The following is a 22,834-nucleotide window of genomic DNA, read 5'->3' on the forward strand; positions in this document are numbered from 1 at the left end:
CCTTCCCCTCCAGTTCCACATCCTCCCTCCGGTTGCCTGGGGGTTGAGAGGAGGAGGACAGGGAAGAAATCAGATCTCGAGGCCTTCTGCCATGCGTCATGCTGAGAGGCACAAGCCAGAGACACCCAAAGCCGGAGCTGCTCAGCTGTGCCATACACAATTCTTGACTTTTAACTAAGGTGGTCAACACAGAAGAGCTTTTGGCAGAGGACATAGGATACCGCACCCCACTGTGACCAGAGCCACAGGGACTGGCCACCCCTGCACCCTCCAACAAGACCTTTTCTTTGGTTTAAGCTCAAGGCAAACTGTGCTGGAGCAGCAGAAATTACCTAAATAAACATCCAGGGCCAGGACGAAGCCATGAGCAGACATCACCACCTGCATGGGGGTTGGATGCCAAAGTGCAGGAGGGCCGGGTTCTGCATGGGTTTGAGGGGGCAAATACCAGCAGTGCCAGTCCAGAGGAAAGTGCTTTATAGGAACATAGCTGATGGGATAGGAAAAACAAGAGCCATCGGTTCCAGCCCAGACACAGGACAGGCGTTGGCAGTCGTCAGACCCAGGTCCTCAGCCCATATACAACAGGCTCCTGGGCATATCACGTATATAACCGCACACAGCTGTGCAGGCACAAAGGGGAAGGCAAGCCAGAGCCCTGCCAGGGCTGCTCACAAGCAACCCTGTAAAAGTAAAAGAATGTAAAAAAAAAAAAAAAAAAAGAAGCCTCTCAGAACTCTCAGAGTTCTCAGACCCAGAAGCAAGCCAGATGCAGCCAGCCCACCCCAAAATACCAGCAGCACCAGGCAAAGGCCAACACAAAGTCCAGCCACTGCTGAGGTCTCCCATTCACACAGGGCAGCAGCCATCATGGTCAGCCTTCATTTTATGCCCAAAACCACCAGAAGGACGTGCTCCAAGGCAGCCCAGGGGTACGGCCCTGCTGCCGGTACCACTGCTTGCTCTGGAGGTGCCCCAGGCCTCTCGCCGGCCTCCAGGCCCATGGGCAGGGAGAGGCTGCGCCAGAGTGGCAATTCGGGCAAGGCGAGGGCATTCCTCACAACGTCCTCCTGGGGACATGTACCAACTTCAAAATAAGCCGTGGCAGAACCCACTGTCCCCCATTTTTGACCTTCCCCAGGCTGTGCTCCAGATTCTACCGTGAGCCGCCTCCTCCCATGCTCACAGAAGGCCCGGGGGGCAGCGCTCTCACTTTCACAGCCAGGCATTTGTAAGGTGTCCGTGCTGCAGTCTGGGCCTCACCTCCCTGCTTTATTTCTAATCTCCGTTTCATGGAGCTCAGGCAATTCTTTCAAGGCTCCAGTGAATGATCTTTATCCCTTTTGCAGCTCATTCCAATTCTGTGAATAAAATCCCTGGGTGGCCCTGGAAGAAGAAGAGAAAAAAGGATGACATTTGAAATGAAATAAAAAACAGAAAACAGAACATATTTTTTGGAAGAAAACTCACAACCCTAAATCTAGCAAGCTATAAACAAGCATGCTTGGCATTTGTGGATCCCCAAACCCTTTGTAGGGAGGGGTACAAATATATAAATAAATTAGATAAATGGGTTTATCTGCATTTCATAGGCAAAGGGAGTGTGGTCCTAACCAGAGAAAGAGCCAAATTACCTCCTGGTCTAAGTGACCTCAGCAAGGCAAAGGCAGCCTCCTTTGTATCGCATCTCCTTCGGGGCAACCCGTGAGGCGAGATGGGGTGGCTGTTCTGGGAGGTAGAGCAGGGGCTCTCTTATCAGTTCCCAGGGCAAGGAGAAAATAACATCCCACCCGACACCTACAGCAGAACACTTACCTGAAAGCACTCAAAGCAGCAATCCTGAGCTGCACCTCCCTAGCAGGTGACTAAGAGCCATTTACGCCTCTTCTCCGGGCTGGGAGCAACCAACTTCATATCAGATTTTGGAGTATTTATTCTATTCTTGATCCACGTGCTCCTACAGCAGGAAAGGCCGTCCCACCAGAGTGCTGTGCGCTCATCCACCAGCCGGCATCCTCGGCCTGCTCTTCCTCACCTCCTCAGGCCTCGCATCTCCTTGGGTCAATCCGTCTCTCCATCCAAATCATCAGATGCATTTGGTCGGAAGGGAAGGCAAATAAATACCTGCCCTCATTGCCCAAAGCGACTCTGAAATTCAGGTCACTCTCCCCTTTGCTCCCCAGTGGGGGGCAGGAGCCAGCTCACACCCATGGAGCTAGCGGCACATGTGGCTTACAGCCTGGCCCCAGCTTCTCCCAGGCTTCCCTGAAATGAAGCTTGGCATCAAGAAAGGAGGAGAAAAAGGCATTCCTCCTTGCAGGGAAGGGTGCTGTGCTCCCCTCGACTTAAAGCAGGGTGTTTTCTTGCAGCCCTGGGAGCAGAGAGGAGTCCTGCACGCCCTGGGCTGGGAATCAGGAGGGAGCTGTGGGGCGGGATCTGGCCCCGGGCAGGAGGGCTCTGGAGGGCAGCGGCTGCAGGGATTATTAGGCAGAAAATAATCTGTAAGGAAAACTTAGCAACAGTTAGAAGAAATATCGATTTTGTGTTTGTCTGCTTCTGCAGGGCCTGAGAAATGGCAAATTCAGACAGCAACTGTGGCTGTTTGGGCTTAATTCAAACCCTGATTTACACTAACGCTGGGAACAGACGAGTGCATCAGCCGAATTGAATCTAAAATTATTACTTTCTCCCTCCCCTCTCCCACTCCTTTATCTAGTGCTTTTGGGCAGATCTGACACCGATTTTGGTGCCCATTACCTGCTGCGCAATCACAGCTAGCAGCCCTCATTTCTCCAGCGCTGCAGATCCTAACCCCACAGCCAGGATCTCCCTGGCGCAGGCACTCCCCCAGCGCCATCCGCTGCTGCCCGTGCCCCCAGGCCCCTGCTGTGACAGCTTTGCAAATGCAGGATGGTAAAAACACAGCTTTACCAGACCAAGTTCACCCCTGAGATTCAGAAAGCAGTGGACACAGAGTTGGCTCCGCTTACCGCCACGATGACAGTTGGCGGTGCCACAAGGCGCTGGAGCAGTGAGGTGCTGCCCGCGTCTTTGCCCAAGGCACAAGTAACACATTTACAAATAACCCCCCCCCATAAACACTAAAGCAGCCTCCCTATGAAGAAAAATATGTATTTAAAGACCCAAACCCCATCTGCTGCGTGCCCGTCAGCGCCCAGCGGATGGCAGCCAGGCTCTCCGGCAGCGCTCACCTCCGCAGCTGCATGGAGCTCATCCTGCAGGCACTTGTGCTGAGGCTTGTTACAGCAGGGGCTTCCAATACCCCCAGGTTTCTTTTTTCTAGTGTTTTCCAAATGAAAACACGTTTCTTCACTGTGATCCCTTCAGCTCCTACAGAAAAATGTTTTCCCTGACATTGCGCCATTTTTTAAACTTTTCATTATTCTCAACTAGCAGAGATGAGAAATCGCACTTTCCTTGGTCCAGAAACAGGGGGAAAAAGATTGCACTTTGCAAAGTACAATTAGCTTCCTGCCTGGTTACAGCCAGCCTTAACTTGAGTGGTCTCCAGCTCCCTCAAAATCCAGGAGCTACTCAGCTAATCCTCAGCATGTATCTCCCAGCCTAAAATTGTCCTTTTAATTTCCTAAGCCTCTAAACCCACAGGTTAGAGCGTCAAAAAAAAAAAAAAAAAGGCACGTGGGAAATAACATCAATAAATAACCCAAGCAGGGCGGGAGGGGAGGCACAGCGCTGCTTTGAGCGATCCCTGGGGCCGAAGCAGCGTGATGCTGAGTCCCCCACCCACCCAGCTCCCCCCTGTTGCCCCCAGGCTTTTTTCCATCGCAAGATCCCATTTGGGGTCTAACACAGCTGCCCTTCCTGCAGCCACTGGAGGTGTGCAAGTCAGATTTAGCCACCAATAGGAAATTCTATCTTTTTTCCCCCTCCAACGCCAGGGTAACTCAGCCCTGCCCAGGTTCCATGGATGACGTGTGCTGTGCAGAGATCAGCACGCAGTTCAGGCTCTCTGGCAGCACCGCATCTGCTGTGTACTTGCATAAAATATAATTCCTTTGGTTACAGGTAATACCCGAAAGAGGAAGAAAAGACCTTTTGCATCCCTCCTCATCTGCACGCAGGGACGAGCTCTCTGCAAGCAGCAGGTTGCACCAAGGGTCCCCCCCTACCCAAGGTGCTGCTCGCTGCAGCACAGGACAAACCGCGACACCCCTGGCCAGCAGGAACGAGGCCTGGACCTGAGAGCCCTTTGGTGGCCACCGGCATCCATGGGCCATGCTGCCTACCCAGGTCCACCCCCAAAAGACCCTGGCAATTAAAAGTCTTACTGCCCTCTTTTTTTCTCCTTACCCTGACATTTTTGCTCTCCTCAGCTTTTCCAGGGCTTGTCCTGGCTGGACACGATGTCCCGGCGGCAGTCTGAGCACTGCCGTCACCCCAGGAGCGCCAGCTCTGGTATTCCCCTCTCAGCCCGCTACAATCAATCCCTTTTCCACGCCCGGACTCGAACAAGGGTGGCATCTGCCTCAAGTCAGGAACGCAAAACCCAAAGCAAATACAAAGCTGAAAAAAAAACCCCACAGCGCCCTGTGGTTTTACACCTTTCCAGGCAGCAGGGCTGCAGAGGGGAAGAAATCCCCTCCAGCACCACGCCTCCTGGGACACTGCCTTTCTGGTCTTTCATTTAAAGCTGAATTAAATCTCCAGGTCTCTGTGAATGAGGGTTGTGTGGCCCAAGGTGGCCGCACTGCTGCAGAGACTTCGAAGGGACAGCAGCCCCGGGGACACTGCTGGGACCAGCGCCGCGGGACAGAGGAATCCCCATCTCCGAGCCACCCTGCCCAGAGCTGCCCCAGTGGGCCCAGGCAGCCAGGGGGGAGTTGAACTGGTTTTTACTGGAAATGAACCGGAGCATCTGAATTAAAGCAAGTCTGGCTTTTTTCCCCAGCTGCACAGCAGCGGCCCCAGGTCCAAGGATGACCAAGGCGGGCTGGGAACATCCACGCAAGGAGCTCCATTTTCCAATTAAAAGCTAATTGTCTCTTTACTCATTAAGCATGCTAGCTTTACTCATTTTCCTCTCTATTTTTCCGCCCCTCGATCTTTCTTAATAAGCCATCTACAAAGCAGGACACCCAGCTCCATTTGGATTTACAGCGTTAGGGTAGCAGTTAATACTTCTCAGCCTCATAATCCTTTAATTTAGGGGCAGCTCTGAAACGAACGCGCCAGGTTCGTGCGCTGATTTATCCTGCAGTGGCGGCTGGCAGCACCCACTCTCAGCTCACGTCAGCACAGGAAAGCAAATGCAATTTTTTTTTTTTTAATATTATTTTAAAAGACACCCAGGACAGGAATGAGCAAGACCTCTAAACCCAGAGAGCAGCGTCCTCTGTGCCCGCAGAGGAAAGCCAAAAGCCATTCGGAGATGCCGGAGCTCGGGCCACGCGGCAGAGTCGTTGGGACAAGGCAATCCTCACGGAGAGCAGTTCTGTGGATGATCTCAATCAAAATTCACAACGCTAAGGGCTTGAAAGAAAATAAGAATCAGCTTGGGATGTGTCCAAGACAATCAGGAAAAAAATATCTGGGAGGTGCCCAAAGGCTGCTTCTCCCCTCGCCCCCCGAAACCAAACAGGGATGGATGGTTTGATGATGATTTCTGTTAAAATAACAAGAAAATTCAAAGAGCCACAGCCAGGCTTTCAGACAAGTGGTCCCAGCCGTATTTCCAAAGCAAACATTGCAGCACTGAGAAACAGAAATAAAAATGACTTCATGGATTTGCTTTGGCCCAGAGCTTGTAGAAATGAAAAATGAGCCAGGCTCTGAACACTCCCTTGTTTCCCAGGATCTAAGGTTTTATTAACAAGTTTGTCAGCAAGGATTTTTTGGCTCTGTATTTCCAACGTCAACGACAGCCTAAAACAAGACGTACACAGCGCTCCCCTGTTTGTCCAGCCTGCAAAGGGACTACGGAGAGTGGCCCTGCTGAAGAGGGGAAGGGGTGCGCGGACACCCTTGCTGTGCTGCCCCCCACCCGAGGCACATCTGCCACGAGGCCGCTGCTGGCTCCCGAAGGACAACACATCACAACAGAGACCCAACGGCACTCTCACAGAGCTGCTCGTGCGCCAGTCTGACCAGCGAGCCGCTCGTCAGTGTTTCCAGCGGCTTCCCACTGCAGTCGCGTGCTGCTCTCATCGCCGCATTTCATCCTCGGCTACATCAAAAGAAAAATTCACCGCAACGGCTGCACCCACACGGCTCCGGCCCCTGAAGGAAGGAGGACAGAAGAGGCTCTGCTCCGCCAGGTGCTCCACGTGCTCTTCTCCAGCCCACGCTCCCTGCAGCCTCCGTCCACTCTTTAACCTTCCCATGAAGTAGCAAAATATATTCCTAAACCGATGAAACTATTGGGGGTGAGAAGAAGCCATCCCTTTCTCCCCCACATGGGGAGAAGAAATCCCACAGGAAACAGATCCCACACAAAAATGTGTTTCCTGCTATCTTGCCTTTCCTGCCTCCGTAACAAGCCCTGAGCCTTTCTGCTCGTCAGTTACCTCAGCCTATCTCAAACACCACATGTAAGCAGCAGCACTGCCCCTCGGGTCTCGTACAGGGCCAGTCTCCAGCGTTAAGCCCCACCAGTTTCTAATTTTTGAGCATTTCGGTCAGCTGGACCAGCCTCCCCCCGCCCCGAGGGGGCACAGAGCCAGGTACCACCGCCCAGGAGCCGAGGTTTGCAGAGGCTCCTCTGGGCCAGCGGCACCCAGCAGCTGCCCGAGGGCTGCAGTCGCCCTGAGCTGCCCCTCCTCGCTCCCTCCCCTTCTCAGGAGCCCCCAAAACGCTGCAGTCCACAGCGTGCTACCCGGCACCACCCTGGCACAGCACCGCCTCCCTCCGCGCGTCCTGAGGCCCCAAGGCAGAGTCGAAGCGAGTCTGAACGACAGGGTCAGGCAGGGCGTTGTTAGCACCATCGTTTATTTCAAGAGGAGCACATCCCTGGGAAGAGGCACCCGCTGCTCCCGCCCTGCAGCACGGCGGCACAAAGCAGCCCCGCGGGGAGCGGGCGGCCAGCTCCAACTGCGGGTCGCCCCAAAGCACGGCCCCCCCGAGAGCACAACACCTCCCCTGTCCTGGCACACAGGAGAACCTCTCCATCCCCTGGAGAAAGACAGAAGTGAGATGTGAGGCGTGCAGGAACCTTAACAAAAGCCATTCCCAAGGCACCAGAGCAGGCAGCACGGAATCCAGGCAGCCGACAAGGTCCGCGTCCGGCGCCCAGTGCCCGCGCGGCTCCAAGGCGGAGCGCAGCTTTCTGCTTCTGCAGAGCCCAGGTCCTGCAGAGCGCTCCTGCTGTCAGCTCTCCACCCCTCCCTCGTTTGCCTTTCCATAATGATTCCAGAACTCGCATCCCACACTTTAGCCAGCAGTTAGCCCAATTTAATACAATGCAGATCTACCTGGGAACAGAGGGAAAAAATTCACCCCTACAGGCTACGGCCTTGCAGAGGATTTCATTTTCCTCACCCCTCTGTGGTTCCCTCCCCTCCACTCATAAAAAAAAAAATTAAAAAATAAAATAAAAAGAGCAGAACAATCCTTCATGATAAGATTAAGGTCCTTGATGTGTGACTTTGTTTCAACATGCCCAAAAATTGGCGTGCTTTCTCCTGCATGAAGAGTTGGTCTCGAGTTCCACCGCAGGCCACCGCTTTCCAAGCTCTGGTCATCTACGAAGGGAAGAGAAAGCAGGTGTAGAACACAGTCAAGGGAGAGGAGGGGGCTGGGCACCCTACTCTTTATGTCCTAGCGGGACAAACACCTGTTTTAAAACAGCGTGTGAAAATAAATAAAACTACCTGCTACCCAATGGAAAATCAGAACCTCTAGCACGGGGACCACATTCAGCAGCTTCCCAGTAAGTGCTCCGTTGCAGAACCACCCACGGACCCCTTGAGGGCTTTCCCTTGCTCGAGTTGAGACCAAAAGCCCAAAGCACAACCCCACTAAGCTTCACCGTGGAGCCCAGAGGGACGAAAGGAATTCAGGACCAGCTTTGGGGTTTATTCCCAATCAGCTCGGTTCCTACAGGAGCTGCTCAGCCCCAGACCTCGAAGGGTTAGGCTGGGCAGAAAGACCGCCCATCCTCAGCAGTAATCGGTGCCTGGAGCTTCAGCACTGCCTGGCCTCCCAGCACGCAGGAAGAGCTGAAAACCAGGTGGGCCTCAGTCACTGTGTGCAAGAGGGGCTCCCATGAGGTGCTCTGGCTTTCCTAGCCTCTGCAAACGCGCTGATAAACGCAGCCAGAAGATGTACGGTGCCCTGGACTCGAAATATGCCCTCACGTGCACTGCAAAGAACCAGAGCTTGACGTGCAGTGCTTGCTAACAGTAACGCCCCACACAGCCACAGCACGGCTTTGGGGCTGATTTAGGTTCAGCCCACAGCTAAGTGGGAATAATAAATAACTGCCACTGCTGGCAGCACTAGGGTGGTACAATAAATCCCAAGAGCCCAGGAACACCACGGGCAGCTCGGCTGTCTTTGGGCAATGGGATTTCACTGCACACCTGTACTCTGTCACCGCCCAAGCTGCCTTTCCGTCACCCTCGAGTCACTTGCAGAGCTTTATTTATATGGATCTATTAGCACTCAGAGCAGTGCGACCCTGCCTAGGACAGGAGGAGAAATGGAAGTGTTTAAGTAGGGTTTACTTTGAGAAGGGGAAGGAATTACTCTGGCCGAGGAGTACTTATTTGTCAGAAGAAAGCTTTCACAACAGACAGCTCTAATCCAGGGACGGATGCTGCGTTTAGCTGAAGACAGAGCCAAGGCCGTTCTGAGAAGACAACACTGCACCTGAGCCCTTCCCGGGATCTGAAACCCTCCCCACACCAGCCCCCAGCTGCAGTTTCACCCCTCACCAGGGAAAACACGTACTTCCATCCTCATCCAAGCTACCAGAGAGCTCTCATGATTTGGCCCAGGCACATACCTGCAAAAATCATGCCCTTCTCATCTCAGACGCCGTACCCAAACAAAGTGGGGATACACCTCTGCACTCTGCCTGCAAGTACAGCAGCTGATACCCCGGGGTTTTACAGAGATCACAAGAAACCATTTATGCCCCACAGAGTCAAATACCCATAAGGGCACCAGCCCCTCAGCACAGGGTATGCTTGAGGGGCAAGAAAACAGCATCCACTGGAGCTCTGCAGTGCCTCTGCTCAGGTAAACAGCAGGATAAACGCAGCCTATGCTGCCTGCGTCACACAGCCTTCACCACAACTCAGAAATGCCCTAAAATCACAGGGGCGGAAAGTACCTTTTTGTTTAGCACTTATATAGCACCTCACAGAGCTGCTATGGTCAGAGAAACAAGAGATTAACCTGCTGCTGTCCACACGAGGAGTGCTCGCTGGGAAGAGGAAGGTTTACTTCACTACTGGGTTCCTCATCTAAATTCCTTGCCGGACTGGGACAGGATGCGGGCTCCCAGGAGGAAATCCAGGGCCAACCATGCTGCGTAGGCCACAGTTCTGATGAGCCACAGGGCTTTGAGCCCCAGCAGAAGGGCAGGCTTGCAGAGAGAGGGGAGGGAGCTGTAGTGTGACGCTACTGGTTCAGCATCCCCAGAGCTGGGTGCAAAGAGACCTGACAGCGTACAGACGCCCACGCAAGAGCGCACGGTGTTCCTCCTGAGCTTGGTCCCGAGGAGGGACAAGGGCTGCAGCACCAGCTCACCCGGCGACGGGCAGGAGAGGCTGCAGGGCTTACCGGTGCCGGCGGTCTGAAATGGCTTGGCATTTTCCTGTAGGACATTTTCTCGGACTGCACTTGCACGAAGGCTCTGTTGAGCAAGCCGCAGTCGTTCTTCCTGCTCGAGGAGGAAAGGTTCAGGGACCTCGACAGGAAATTCACAGGCTGCAAAGGGAGAGAAAACTGTATGAGGAAAGAAGTCAGTTTGCCCCAACAGTGCTGCTATTTGGCCTGGCCAAAAGGCCAGCTAACAAATCCACCACTTCATCCACGTGTTCAAAGGCAGGTGGCCGAGCCACCACTGCTTTGCACGGGGTTCCTTTGGAGAGCTTACTAACCATGGCAGGCTTGCAGAGAAAGAAAAAACCACAAATGGCTATGATGCAAGAAACAAGTGGCTGTGCTCAAATACAGCCTTCGTCTTCTCCAGGCAGGAAGGTGCCTCTCACCCCTACGGCCAGCCTCGGCAAGGGCAGCCTGAGGGCTCTGGGGATGAGGGCACGTAAGGCTTCTCCCATCTCACAGGCAGAAAAGCAGCGGGGCTGTGGTCAAACGAGAAGGGAATTCGCACCTACTTCTGCAGGCAGCTTTTTCACCAGGATTTCTATTCACCTAGTGGTTTTCCCCTTCATGCTGCGATTCATTTCACCTACAGTCCCACACCATGCCTGGGCTCTGGACCCCGTAGACCCTATGTTAAGTTGCTACTGTCAGGAGAAAAAAAATAAGAAGTCTTTCTGTTGCTTTCAAGGGCTGGAGGTCCCACGGTCACTAAAGTCAGCAAACAAAAGCATCAGTGGTGGTGGGAAGAAGCCTACAGCCAAGCCCAGGGAAGTGCTGGAGGAGCAGAATAAGCCCTCTGCTTCAGCAGCACTGAGACGCAGGGCAGCGCAGACGCCTGGGAATGCTCTCAGTAGCAGCCTGATGCTGCAGAACAGCTGCTGGTGGAAGAGGAGCCATCTGCTTCCTCCTTCCTCACAACAGTGCTGCATCAAGGGTTCATCCTCTCCCTTGGCTACTCAATTTAGGGAGCCTAAGTGGCCAAGAGCAAGTGATTATCTTCCCCTTCTGATACTGGTCTGCAGGATCAGCTCACTAAACCAGACTCTTGAGGTCAAACAAACGTATGTGGCGGGACGAGAAAGGAGAGGGCCACAATACGTTTAGAGTTCTGGGCGTGTGGCATGTCGGTGAAATGCTTGCGCTTTGGTATTGGAGAACACAAATTTAGAACAGCCCCTCGCTTCCTCACCTACACGCAGAGCTTGACAGCAGCGAGAAGCAGAGCAGCAGGTTCTGCAGGCAGCCAAGCAAGGAGAAATAGTACGGTATTGGTACCAAGCCCATCTTGCTGCCTTCTGGACAGTTCCTTCCAAACACCCATCCTAACCTCTCGGGCAGGCACCCTCCCCCCGCAGCTCTCCAGAAAGCTTGTGGAGGATCCTGAACAAGGATTACAGATCCAGCCAGCCCAGATCCCTACCCAGAGATCCCCTGCTAAAACAGCTCAGCAGCCGAGGTCACCTCTCAGCCCCGTTTCAGCCAGACCTCTCCCTGCTCTGCTCCCAGCACCCCTCACCTGGGTTCTTTTGAAACAGATATTCTTGGGGAGGGCAGGCACGTTCTGTGTCATATCTTCATCCACAATATCCAGGGCCAGCGACTTCCGGACCTTCTTGATGGGACTCCTGCGCAGCTGGGAGACACAGAAACACACGTGTCAGCACGAAGCAACTCAGTGACCTCCCATCCTAAGGGCCAGGGTGCAGAGCAAGCCCACGTCACCCCACATCTGTGTTGTACCAGCACCTCCGGAAGATGTATTGCATCCTTCCCCACCACAGGGCACAGCAGCTGCTAGGGCTCTCCTCGCCGGCACCAAGAGCCACTGATTTAGAAGGGAAAGCCCCTTCCAGCAGGAAGGGAAGGCCACAACACCTTTGGCAACTGAGCCAAGAGCCTTTGTGTACCAGTCCTCAGCCGCTGGGGAGCCCAGCTTGCCACAAATGCTTCACGAGTCTCTCCTGTACGTTAGGAGACAGCATCTCCTAGCACAGACATGAGTTCTGCATAAACCAGGCCACAGCTGGCAGTATTTTAAGCAGGTCTTAACTTCAGGCACATAAGCAGCCTCAGGGACTAAAAGGTAGCAGCCACATGCTGAAAAGCTTTTTGGCATCAACAGTAGGATGAACTCAACCAGCAAAGACACCCCTCAACAGCGCAGGACAGCCCGAAAGCAGACACCGGATGTTAAACCAGCTCACCCCTTGTTTTCTCTTCTGTTTCTCAGGCTTCACGTCGTCCTCTATGATAAGTTCGATGCCAGCCTCACTTCGGAGAACTTCTTTCAAGTCTTCTTCCAGGTGAGGAGTCTGGGGCTGGTGTGAGGAGGCAGGAAGACAGAGCACAGGACAGTCAACATCCGTACACTGCACAGACTTCCTAGTATTCCCTCCGCAGACAATAGGGCCAGAGCAGCCCACGGGAGCTCCCAGTGGGAAGACAGACATTGCGAGGTATTTACTCCCCAGCAGGAAAAGACATGACGAGATTTCTATTAGCCTAACAGATTTACAAGATCTCCATACACGGGAGAATGTCTGACCAGCTACATCCCAAATATGCCATCAAGAGACCAGCGGGCACCGAAGGTGGGGCATACTGAAGCTGCCAGCCCCCAGCACCTGTGTTAAGTCCATGTCAGAGACCCAGACACAAAAGTAGAGCATTTCCTTGCTCTTCCTCAAGCTCAGCAGCAGCCCACCACTGCAGCCTGACTCAGGGGCAGTTTTTGCTATTTTGGCAGCTCTGCAGAGGAGCTGGAAGTCCTGCAGAGGAGCTGGAAGTCCTGCTGCTACCCACCACGCCATATTCGCTCTGACAAGGTCTCCTTCATCCCTCTCATCTCAGCCTGGCACTACCAGACCGTACCCTGTTACTGCACAGACGACAGCTGGCTCACAGCTCGGCTGCAACCTACCCCACGCCCCTTTCGTATCCACCACGTGTCCTGGGAGCAAAGCACCGCCAGCAGCGAGCCGCAGACCTGTCTGTTACGTACCAGAGGCCTTATTGGTCCGTATTTCTCCAGGGCGTTTTTGAAAGGCGTGGGGGTGTGCGGAGTGTTGTCCACCACATACTTCTGATCTGGCGTGACAAACCTGGCAGCGGAAAATAGGGGGAAAAAAAGGCTTAACGTGGTATAAACGACTCTGTAAAGCCCGTCCTTCCAAACCCTCTCATTACCCGAGCCACCTGCAGAGCCTCACACAGTGACAGCAGAAACCGTCTGCCTGGCTGGAGCATTCCTGGGGCATCAGCTGGTCAAACAGGCACCGAGGAGCCTTTAGTAGGGAAAACGTCCTTCAGAAATACCAGCTATGCTGCTCCAGCACCCTTGTCAGAAAGCAGTACAACGCCTGTGACCCAGGCATCGCAGAGCCCTGCAGTCCAGCACTACTCTGCAGCGCTTCTGCTGGCGGAGCTCCTCGGGGCCAGCCGGGGCTTTGTGCCCGTCACAGCCGGACCAGTGGAAGTCCCTGGGGCGCACCCACTTCGAGCAGCCAGGTCGTACCACCGGGGTGTGGGAGCTGCTCCGGGTCATGCCAGGTTTGGAACCACAGCCAGCACCTCCGCACACCAGCGTAGTGACGTGCGGAGACAGAAAACACTCGCTGTGCAGGCCACCCTCCCTCAGCTGGCTGGTACGACCCTGATTTCAGGAAATCCCCGGACCGCCCTGCCACTCTCTCGGTGGTGCCGGTACAAGTACCGTGGGAGGTACGCTTGATTTGGATCAAACTCACGTGTGAGAAAGGACGACGTTCAGGTATCAGGGAATGGGTGAGGAGAAAGAAAGGACTTACGCTGAGTTTTTCTGGAGCAGAGGGGTCTTGTCCCTGTGCAGAGGGGTGGTGACAATCACCTTCTGACTGCACACAGGCGTGGAGGTCAGAGATGGGTTCTCCAGTTCTAGCGTATCCTGTTTGGTCCAGAAATTTAGGAACTGCACAGCACAGGAAAGAAAGAGTCGCACAGTCAAACTTCCTAACGTGAAATCACTAGTCATTATCTTTACTTAAACAAAGCACAAAGCCTGATATAGGGACAACCCTCCCATACCAAGTGGCACCGGCAGATCTGTTCCAGAAGGAACCAGGACGACTCTTGTATGAGCTGGGACTTACTGTGGCACCGTCCTCTACGTGGGCACGTGCATGAAGGTGCCAGAAGGTGCCTCACACCTAGGAAGTTTATTCAGTTCCCAAGAGGGAAAAGCAGATACAACTTCGGGCAGCTACAAGGTGGAGGGAGGTCTCTGCTTGCACTGGTCCAGATAATGCCAAGAGAAGTGGAGAAGGAGGCGTACTGCCTGCACACCAAAATTCTGTTCTGAGCTCAGGTCAGCAAACACAAGGTCAGTCCAAGTAACACAACAGCCTGCCGGCTGCGTAAAAGCTGACAGGTTTTGTACTGAGCTGTCCTCAAGCTAAACTGAAAGAAAACCACTGACTGCCTCACCTCTGCTGGGATTTTATTTCATGACAGCTAATAAATGACAGCTTTCCTCCCACAAGGAATGAGGTTCGTACCCAAAAACCTACTGCGAGAGAAGAGCTGTTTGTGTTACGTTCACTGATGGCTGGAGTTCAGTCTGAGAGACAGGAGATGCAGTTTGTCTTCCCGGATTGATTCCAGGCCTCTCAGCTTCTCACTCTGCAGAACTGCACGTTTCAGCCCCTACTCCGATTTCCCTGCTCTTGCTGGCCCTGCATTCAAGGGCCACCTGAACCTGGGTGTCAGTGGCCTGTGGTGCTCTCCCACGTGCCACCAAGGGCTGCAGAAACAGCAGAAATACAAGGGCTCGGAAGGCTTAGCCAGCGAGTGGCACAGGGAGATGGGTTCTGAACGACAGCAGCTGTGGGAGCTGTGCTGGGTGACTTATCCTGTTTTACAGGCAGAACTCCACCACATCAACGCACAAGTCAGGGCGTTTGAACGCCGCAGTGCTCCAGCAAGGTGTTTTTTGGGAAACCATGCACGCACGTGTGCAGACGTTGTAAGAACGATGGTAAAACGGAACCGTTCTGAGTTTGTTTTGCAACAAAGATAAGGCCCAGCAGCATTTTCCCAAGCACAGCAACTCAGAGACGTGCACCAGCATGCGCTGCCCAGCCCAGGCGGATGATTTAACTGGAAATACCCCGAGACAGCCACCCGCACTGTTGCCACACCGCCACCCCCCTGCCAGGGCAGTCATGCCCTGCACAGAGCAGCCCAGAGACAGAAGCACCACGCTCTCCCCTGCAGCAGGCAGGCGTGGATCTGCACGGTGCTGCTCCGTCCTTGCAGAGGCCCTGTCCATGGCTCAGGCCAGCAGGGCTTGCCCCTGTGCTGCAAGTGCTCCTGCTGAGGCCAACGCGGGCTGCTGCTCCCAGGGAAAGGGCAGCGCTGGAGACAAGCAGTGCCGGAAGGCAGCCCTGCACCTTGCTTTACCGGGAAGGCGCGCACACCCCGGGCACTGGCACTGCCTCGTCCCAGGGAGGAGAAACACAAAGCTGGCAGAGCTGAGGGGAACACACAGCACTGGGGCAAGCAGATGAAGTACTGACATGCTTACTGGGTCACAAACAAGCCCGCGCAGAGGAGCACGGGCTGGCCTGTGCCGTTGCTCCATACCTGAGATGGAGAGAAGGGCAGCGTCTTGACAGGGGTGCTCTTGGGCGTCATGCTGTTGCAGGAGTCGAGGAAGGAGAGGCTGGTGCTGGGGGCGTTCTCCGTGACGGGGGAGAGGGAGATCTTCCTCTTCTTCTGCCTCTTCAGCACGGAGGGCGGCGTGCCAAAGCTCACCTCTGCGTGCGGGGAGATGGGGATGAGCTCCCCCTTGCTGCTCTTGCTCAGGTCGGAGATGGTGTGGCCGTCCAGGCGGTACTCGGTCACGTTGGGCAGGGACGGCGCTGGCTTGCTGGGCGTCTGCCTCACGGGGCTGTTGCTGCTGCTGCTGCCGCCAGCGGAGGGCTCCTCGGGCAGGTCAAACTGGGTCAGGTCACACCACCCGTCTGGGTCCTGCACACAGAGGAAGCCCTCAGCAACCGCCCGGGGAGGAAGGCTGAGCAGCTGAGCGGTGCAGATGCGGAGATCAACCAGGAGGTGAAATAAGCAGGTGTGTGAGACCGCGGCAGCTTTTGCAAGGAGCCTGGCTAGAGGAGAGCTCAAGCCCTCCTCCCCTCTGCCGTCAGCACAGCTGGGAGCCAGGGCAGGGAACTGATCCAGCTGAAAGCCGTTGTTTGCACGGGGCAGTTTTTTCTATTTATGCTACCTTGGTTTCTCAGCTCAGTTCACAGCACAGCTGCACTTACAGCTGCATCTGCACACAGGGGACAAACCAGAAGTGGCTGGGACAGGGGCTGAATGACACAACTGACACCAAACTACAGGCTTGGTCACAGCAATGCCGTGCAGACAGGGCCCTGCCGTAAAGCGCCCTGCTGGAACCAGATTAAAAACAGCCAGACCCCGTCACAGCTCAGCCCCATCAATACCCGAACTACCCTACAGGCAGGCCTCTAAGGACCCGCAAGTGGGCCATTAAGCCTTGGGCACAGTCTTTGATCTCCTTTACACCTGCAAAGTGAATCTCTCCCTGATAATCATCTCATAAACCCGGCTGCAGGGACATTGCCCTTTTATACATCACCAGAGCATTGTGCTGCCATCGAGCCGAAGGCGAGCCTAAAGGAATCCCCCCAGCCCTGCTCAGGACGCCCATGGCGATGAGCAAGGGGACGCAGCAAGTTCACTCAACGGGAACGGTGTGGAAATCGGGCCCTACCACAGCCACCCTCCATTAGCCAGAGGAGCAAGGGTGTGTTACTTACAGACTCAATCATGTCCAGAGCTTCACTGAAGGCGGGCACAGACGTCGGGCACAAGTAGTTGGTAGCTTCGACAACCCACTTGTACGGAGACGGGACGCACGCCGGGTCCTCCTCAGGCACCATGTCATCTGGGGTCCCCTCGCCGTTGTGCTCTGCCAGGTCAGCAGCTGGCAGCTCCGAGGGCAGCTCCTGCAGGCCCGTCACCTCCTCGTCACTGACGTCCTCTTCCTTTATTTCAGAGACATCGACCGGCCAGTTCGGCAGGACGCTCTTCTCACAAACAAGAAAGAAAGCCCAGCCGTTAGCAGGAAGCGAGCAAACAAGGTCAAGGCCTGGGGACGAGAGCACAGATCCTGGGACCCATTCATCTCCTCCTGTTTCATACCAACCATTTGGCTCGTCTCACATCCCTGTTCTCCCTCCCCGCTCTGTCCCGTACACCACCTGAAACAGGACTCTATCCAACCTAATAGGCACGGAAGCTTGAATATTCCTCTCAACAGCATCTCGGGGGAAGTCAAATGAAGGCTGAGCAGGTAGCAGCAGTTCTGCATTTCCTACTTCCCGAGAGCCCACCCTTAAAAACTGCATGCTTTCTTCACGCAAACAATTACGTGTCATCCCCGCTCTCCGCTTTAGGGGAAGGGAACACAACACCTCTTCTCCACGCCCCCCTCACTGCGCTGTCTGGAGCAGCCTCTCCCACCAGCAACAGCACAATGGAGCCAAAAAAACATCTTCAGACTCTCCAACAGCCTTGACGCTGGGGGTGGCAAGATAACGACAGCACCAGCAGCCTGCTGTCCTCCACTTGGATAACACGCTCGGGCACACGTTATACCTCTAGCTCCCGGAGGGGGAGATCTGTCAAGAGTCAGTGTCTTGGAGAAGGCCGGGGGAAGGCACGGACTCTACACAGACACCAGGCTGTGGTGAAGGCAGCTTTAGGGGCAGCAGAAGGGTGGCTGAACTGCTCTGACGCACGTCAGCAGAGCTGAGGACAGACCCGAGTGCCCACGTGCTGCTGCAGTACCTGGCTCCCAGCTCTCGATCCACTTTGGCTCTCCTTGTCATCCACCTCCACGAGCAAGTACAGAGGCTTGGACTCCTTCGTTTCGCTGAGGAAGCCGCCCGTGTCCACCTTCCGCTTGATGGTGGAGTTCCAGTGATTCTTCACAGCGTTGTCGGTCCTGCAAAGCAAGCAGAAGAAAACAAAACCACCGTTAAGCACAGCTTTAAAGCACACCTAAGAGCTCCCGGGAGCTCCCCAGCCCCAGCTGGTGAGCCCAGCACATGGATCTCCGCCGGCCACCCAGCTGTGAAGGTACCAGTGAGCAAAGAGGTCCTACCTGCCAGGCAGCAGCTTGGCAATCTCAGCCCAGCGATTCCCCAGGACCTTGTGGGCCTCAAAGATGATGCGATCCTCCTCCTCTGTCCACGAGGACTTCTTCACCTCAGGGTTCAGGTGGTTGTGCCAGCGTTCCCGGCACTGCTTCCCTAACCGCCCTTTCAGGTGCTTGGCTATCAGAGTCCACTGTTTGGTGCCATATTTTTTAACCAGTTCAATTACCTTTGAAAAGAGCGGGAGGGAAATAGGGGAATGGAACAAAGGAGGGGAGGGTCAATACAGTCATCGTCAGGCTTTGCTTTTCACCTCTGTGGGGACCGGGTAGGGGCAGACAGAGAAGGACCCCTTAGGAAAAAAGCTGGAGGGATCCAGCACTGATAGTCAGCTGAACACTTCTGTGAGCAAAATCTAGCCGTGTTTCTGAAGGAGGCTGTTCTCGTGCAGCCCCCTTGCCACACGACACCTATGAACGCAGGCGACAGCTCACAGAGAACTGGGATGGAGACGGGCAGGCGCAGTGGGTGCAGAGCAAGCGTCAAGTCCCACAGGCATGCTCCAAGGCTCCTCTGCCCTCCCTCCTCCCGAGACCTTGGCTGCGTGGAGGGAGTCCCCATCAGCTCCACACTGCTCTGCCTGCAGGGACAGCGTGGCGCAGCCCCCCTGTAACAGAGGGTGCCACCCTCAGGACACGCCAGGGCCCACAGCTACATGCTCCGCTAACATCAGGACGCACAGTGCAAGCTCCAAAGCAGAAATGGGCAATATTCACCTAAAAGCCATCCAATTTGCTACTTCCCCTTCACCTAGGGCTTTGTCGCTTCTGCCTGAGGTCCACTGCAAACGTTTCTGGGAGGGGAACCTGTTCTGGTTGCCCTGAAATACATCCAGGCAACAGTGGGGGCAAATCGCTACAACATAACCTGCTGCCTGCAACACCGAGCCTGCCAAAATCTTACAGAGGAGGCCAGACGGCTCTAAAGGGGCATTTTCACCCTGCCCAGCTGAGCTTAGCTGAGAGGCGCTGGTAGCAGGCGGCTCACGGATCATACCCACAGGGTTCGTAACTAACACCCCTGCTGCAGACTGACTGTCCGGGGCAGACAAACAGGCCAAAGATACCGAGATGCGGCACACTCCAAGGAGCTGGAGAGGCTGCAGAGAAAAGCTCTAGGCTGTTTCAGGTTGAGCAGGAGAAAGCTGGAGCCCAGCCCCGCCACGACGGTAGGGAGCATCAAGAATAAGTTGCGTGGCAGTTGGGACACGACACGGCAAGGGGAGAGCAGGCAGCAGCTGCTCTGCTGTCGGAAGGTGGGAGGGCATCGTGATAAGCGTCCTCAAGAAGCGTTTGATGTAACACGTGGATAGGAAGCCTGGGCTGCAGAAGGGACCACAACAGCCTGTAGCAGGAGCAAAACGGAAAGAAATGGGAGAGCAGAAGCGTTGCAGAAAAACTGATAAACTAGGAAATCTTGCACCAGAAAGCACATGACTAGGAATTATTTTCAAATTTTCTTAGGCACATAAAGATGATGTGTGTCTAAGCTAGCCACTCCTGGTTCACTCCCGAATCAGCAGAGAGGAGCACTCTCAGAAGTCACAATTCACCTGGCCAGTATCAGAGATCCGCTTTAGGCTGTCTACTGTGGCACACAAAAAGCCAGTTTTATTTTCTCTCAGGCCCAGCGTGGCCAGGTCAGGCAGAAATCTACCAGCAGCTGGATGAATTAATTCCCTTTTCTGCTCTCTCCCTTGCCAGCCTACTACAGCAGCACAGTGTGAAACAGAGAGTGTTTAGGAGCAGCCTCTTCACTCAGAGGGCGGTGAGGCCCTGGCACAGGCTGCCCAGAGGGGCTGTGGGTGCCCCATCCCTGGGGGTGTTCAAGGCCAGGCTGGACGGGGCCTTGGCCAACCTGACGCAGCGGGTGGTGTCCCTGCCCACGGCAGGGGGTTGGAGTCAGGTGATCTCTGAGGTCCCTTCCAAGCCAAGCCATTCTATGCTTTAGCTGAAGAGGCCTAGAGCTGCTTCTGCTCATCACGACCACAGCTGCGTTAGGCTGCTCAGAACAGCTCAGAGTACTGCTCTTGTGGGTACCACCACTGGGAAGAACCACCCACTGTTTTCAGGGAAGACTTGCGGGTCTGACACCTCCGCCCTCTCCACGGAGGGTCACAGCTCAGACCCTGTCCTTCCTGGACTTACCTTTTGGTCCTCCTCTTTGGTCCAAGGGCCCTTAACCAAATCTGGATTCAACACCCTCAGCCACCGGTACTGGCACTGCTGGTCGCTGCGGTTCTGGGGAAAGGAATCAGAGTAGCCGTACATCAGACTGGAGGCTCCACAAGGCCCTGTAACAGCATTCCCCACACACACAGCCTGCCCCCTGGAAAACCTGCAGGTGCACAGAGAACGCATACTGTGACTAGGGCACTAGGCATGGGAGACAGGGACAGGAACCTCAGTTTCTCGTCCCAGCTCCAATAGACGTGCCCTTGAAAGTCCTCTAAGCAAGAAATGTCTCCCTGCCCTGAAGGAGCACCGATTTCTTTGACAGTAGCAGCCACAGAACAGAGCCCCACTGCAAAAGGCATTGCACGCAGAGAACCAGCGCCCTGAGCACAAGAAACAACATGCAAACACTACGATTCCCAACCGGGCAAGGGGTCACTTACAGGAAAGTGACTGGCCAGGAACTTCCAGTCATTCTGCCCATAATGTCTTACTAACATCTTCAGCTGCTCATCCTGCAAAGAACAAAGACATCCACTTTCACATACACTGAGGCAAAACATGCCACAGGCACTCCTGGGCTGACAGCATCAAGAACAATCTAGGTATTTTTAACTGTCAAGGTGTGTATGTCTGCATTACGGGGAGGAACGTGGCTCTCACTGTCCTTTCGCAGCACCTTGGTGCATGGAGCCCAGCTGTTTGGTTCAGGGCTCTGAACGAGGGTGCGCACAACAAGAGCTGAGCACAGAACATGAGCTCAGTCGCTGTGGTCACACCCAGGCCCACCTCATCTCCATCCCAGGGCAGTTTGGCTCAAACTACATGGCCAGGGCTTATCCAGCCCCGGTACGCCCCTGACCAGGCAGCCCATCTCCCAACTCGGACACTGTTTTTGCCTGGCCAAGAGAACCAACTGTTGGAAGTGCATCACCACCGGCCAGACAGCCTACTGCTTTCCTGCGCTGAGAGTCTCTACATCTTCTCTCTCGTACACCCTGTCACAGCCCAGGTTTGCCTACTCTTACCGCTCACACAAAGCCTGCTACAGGCTTCCTTCCCTGTGTGTTCTGGATGGTCAAAGGTAAGAAATAATTCCCTGTCCAACAGGAGCCTAAGGCTCTGATCTCTGCACAAAGACCACTCTCACACATGTTCAGCCTCCAAGGGTGATAGAACATTTTGTAGTTTTCACACAAAACACAAGGATTATGGAGGAAGTGGGAGGACGGCAGAAAACACCCCTTCAGTTTCAGGCTTTCAGCCAGAACAACTAAGCCACGACCCTAACAGTCTCAACATTCCCTGCTTTAGCTGCAGAAAAGGGAGGGCACGTCCACTGTGTGAGTCAGCTCACTGAAGACCTCGGCCATCCTCCAGGGCCCCACTAGAGAGCTACAGGCAGCAGACGCCTCACTCAAGGCTGAGGTGTGGAAGCAGTGAGAGCCCTTGCTCTCCAGGCTGTACTTCAAACTCACCTGAGCTTCTTCTCACTAAGACCTCAGGCACACAGCCTTCTCCAGCAGCGAGACAACGCAAGCTGGGGCTGCAGCCAGCGGGTGAGGACTGGAGTGGAGGAGCACAGCTGCAGGAGCCACGCCAGCAGCCTGCCCCAAACACCTGCCCTCGGTGAGCGCCAGGCTCTCACTCACCTCCTCTTGCGTCCACTTGACTTTGCACCTGCCGTCCCGCTGCTCCGGCACGTCCGAGTCGGTGTCCTGGCAGTGCAGCTCATCTTGGTCCTCGCTGCCAAAACAAACAGGGTGCTGCTGAGGGAACCGCAGCGGAGGGAGCGGCCGCGGCGTGCAGAGCCCCAGACCCCCCTCCAGACGCCCACCCTGAGCCGAGCCCTGTCACCTCAGGCCTTCCCCAGGCAGCGGAGGGGACCCTGCAGACCCCAGCCCGCGCTTTGCCACTCACCAAGGAGTCGGGGGGCTTCTCCCAGCCCCTGTCCCTGCGTGAGGGCCGTGCCCAGGGGCTGGCACCGCTCCCCTCCTCGGGGTGGGGGGAGGCAGCAGCAGCAGGCAGCCGCTGTCACCGTGCTGCCAACAAGGGGACAAAACCCAGGCCCAGATCCCCTATTTACCTCACATTTGCCCCACATTCCCCCCATTTACCTCACATTCCCCCCTCATCCCCCCCATCTCCCCCCCCCCCCTCCTCCCTCCCCCCCCCACCTCCCTCCCCCCCCCATCTCCCCCCCCCCTCCCCAATTCCCCCTCATAGACCCACGCCACGCCGCCGAGGGACCCCGGGCGGGCGGGGGGGGGCCCGGTCCCTCTGTCCGTCGGCGGGTCCGTCCGTCCGTCCATCCGCCCGTGCCAGCAGCAGCAGGCCGCTCCCCGAGCCCGGCGGGAAGGCGGCCCCCACAGGGACACGGGGCGGGGGGGGGGGGAGGAGGACAGGGACACGGCGGGGGGCACCACTCACCCGCGGCTGCGGCGCGCCATGGCGGGCTCGGGCCGGGCCCGGCGGCTCTCGGTTTTTACTTTTTTTTTTTTTTCCTCCCCTTTTTCCCTCTTTTTTTTTTCCTATCTCGCGCCAACGGCGGCCCCCCCCCGCGCGGGGCCGGGCCGCGCCTGCGCGCCGCCGCCTCACAAAGAGGCGCGCGCGGGAGGGCGCCCCCCACGC

General features: G+C 55.4%; 1 protein-coding gene across 1 annotated transcript; it reads right to left on the reverse strand.

Annotated features, from left to right (window-relative positions):
- Window positions 1-6,936: 6,936 nt before the first annotated feature.
- MYBL2 (MYB proto-oncogene like 2) lies at window positions 6,937-22,822 on the reverse strand. Its single transcript, XM_035548404.2, has 14 exons — window positions 22,634-22,822; window positions 21,856-21,949; window positions 20,647-20,718; window positions 20,177-20,269; window positions 17,978-18,198; window positions 17,662-17,818; window positions 16,629-16,898; window positions 15,430-15,816; window positions 13,617-13,756; window positions 12,812-12,911; window positions 12,015-12,128; window positions 11,327-11,443; window positions 9,766-9,912; window positions 6,937-7,718 (listed from the first exon to the last, which is right to left on the reverse strand). Exons 1-14 carry the CDS (start codon window positions 22,651-22,653, stop codon window positions 7,590-7,592), a joined length of 2,061 nt encoding a protein of 686 aa, XP_035404297.1. The 5' UTR covers window positions 22,654-22,822; the 3' UTR covers window positions 6,937-7,589.
- Window positions 22,823-22,834: the final 12 nt, after the last annotated feature.

The sequence above is a fragment of the Cygnus atratus genome, chromosome 16 (assembly GCF_013377495.2).
Source record: "Cygnus atratus isolate AKBS03 ecotype Queensland, Australia chromosome 16, CAtr_DNAZoo_HiC_assembly, whole genome shotgun sequence".
In the NCBI taxonomy this organism is placed as follows: domain Eukaryota; kingdom Metazoa; phylum Chordata; class Aves; order Anseriformes; family Anatidae; genus Cygnus; species Cygnus atratus.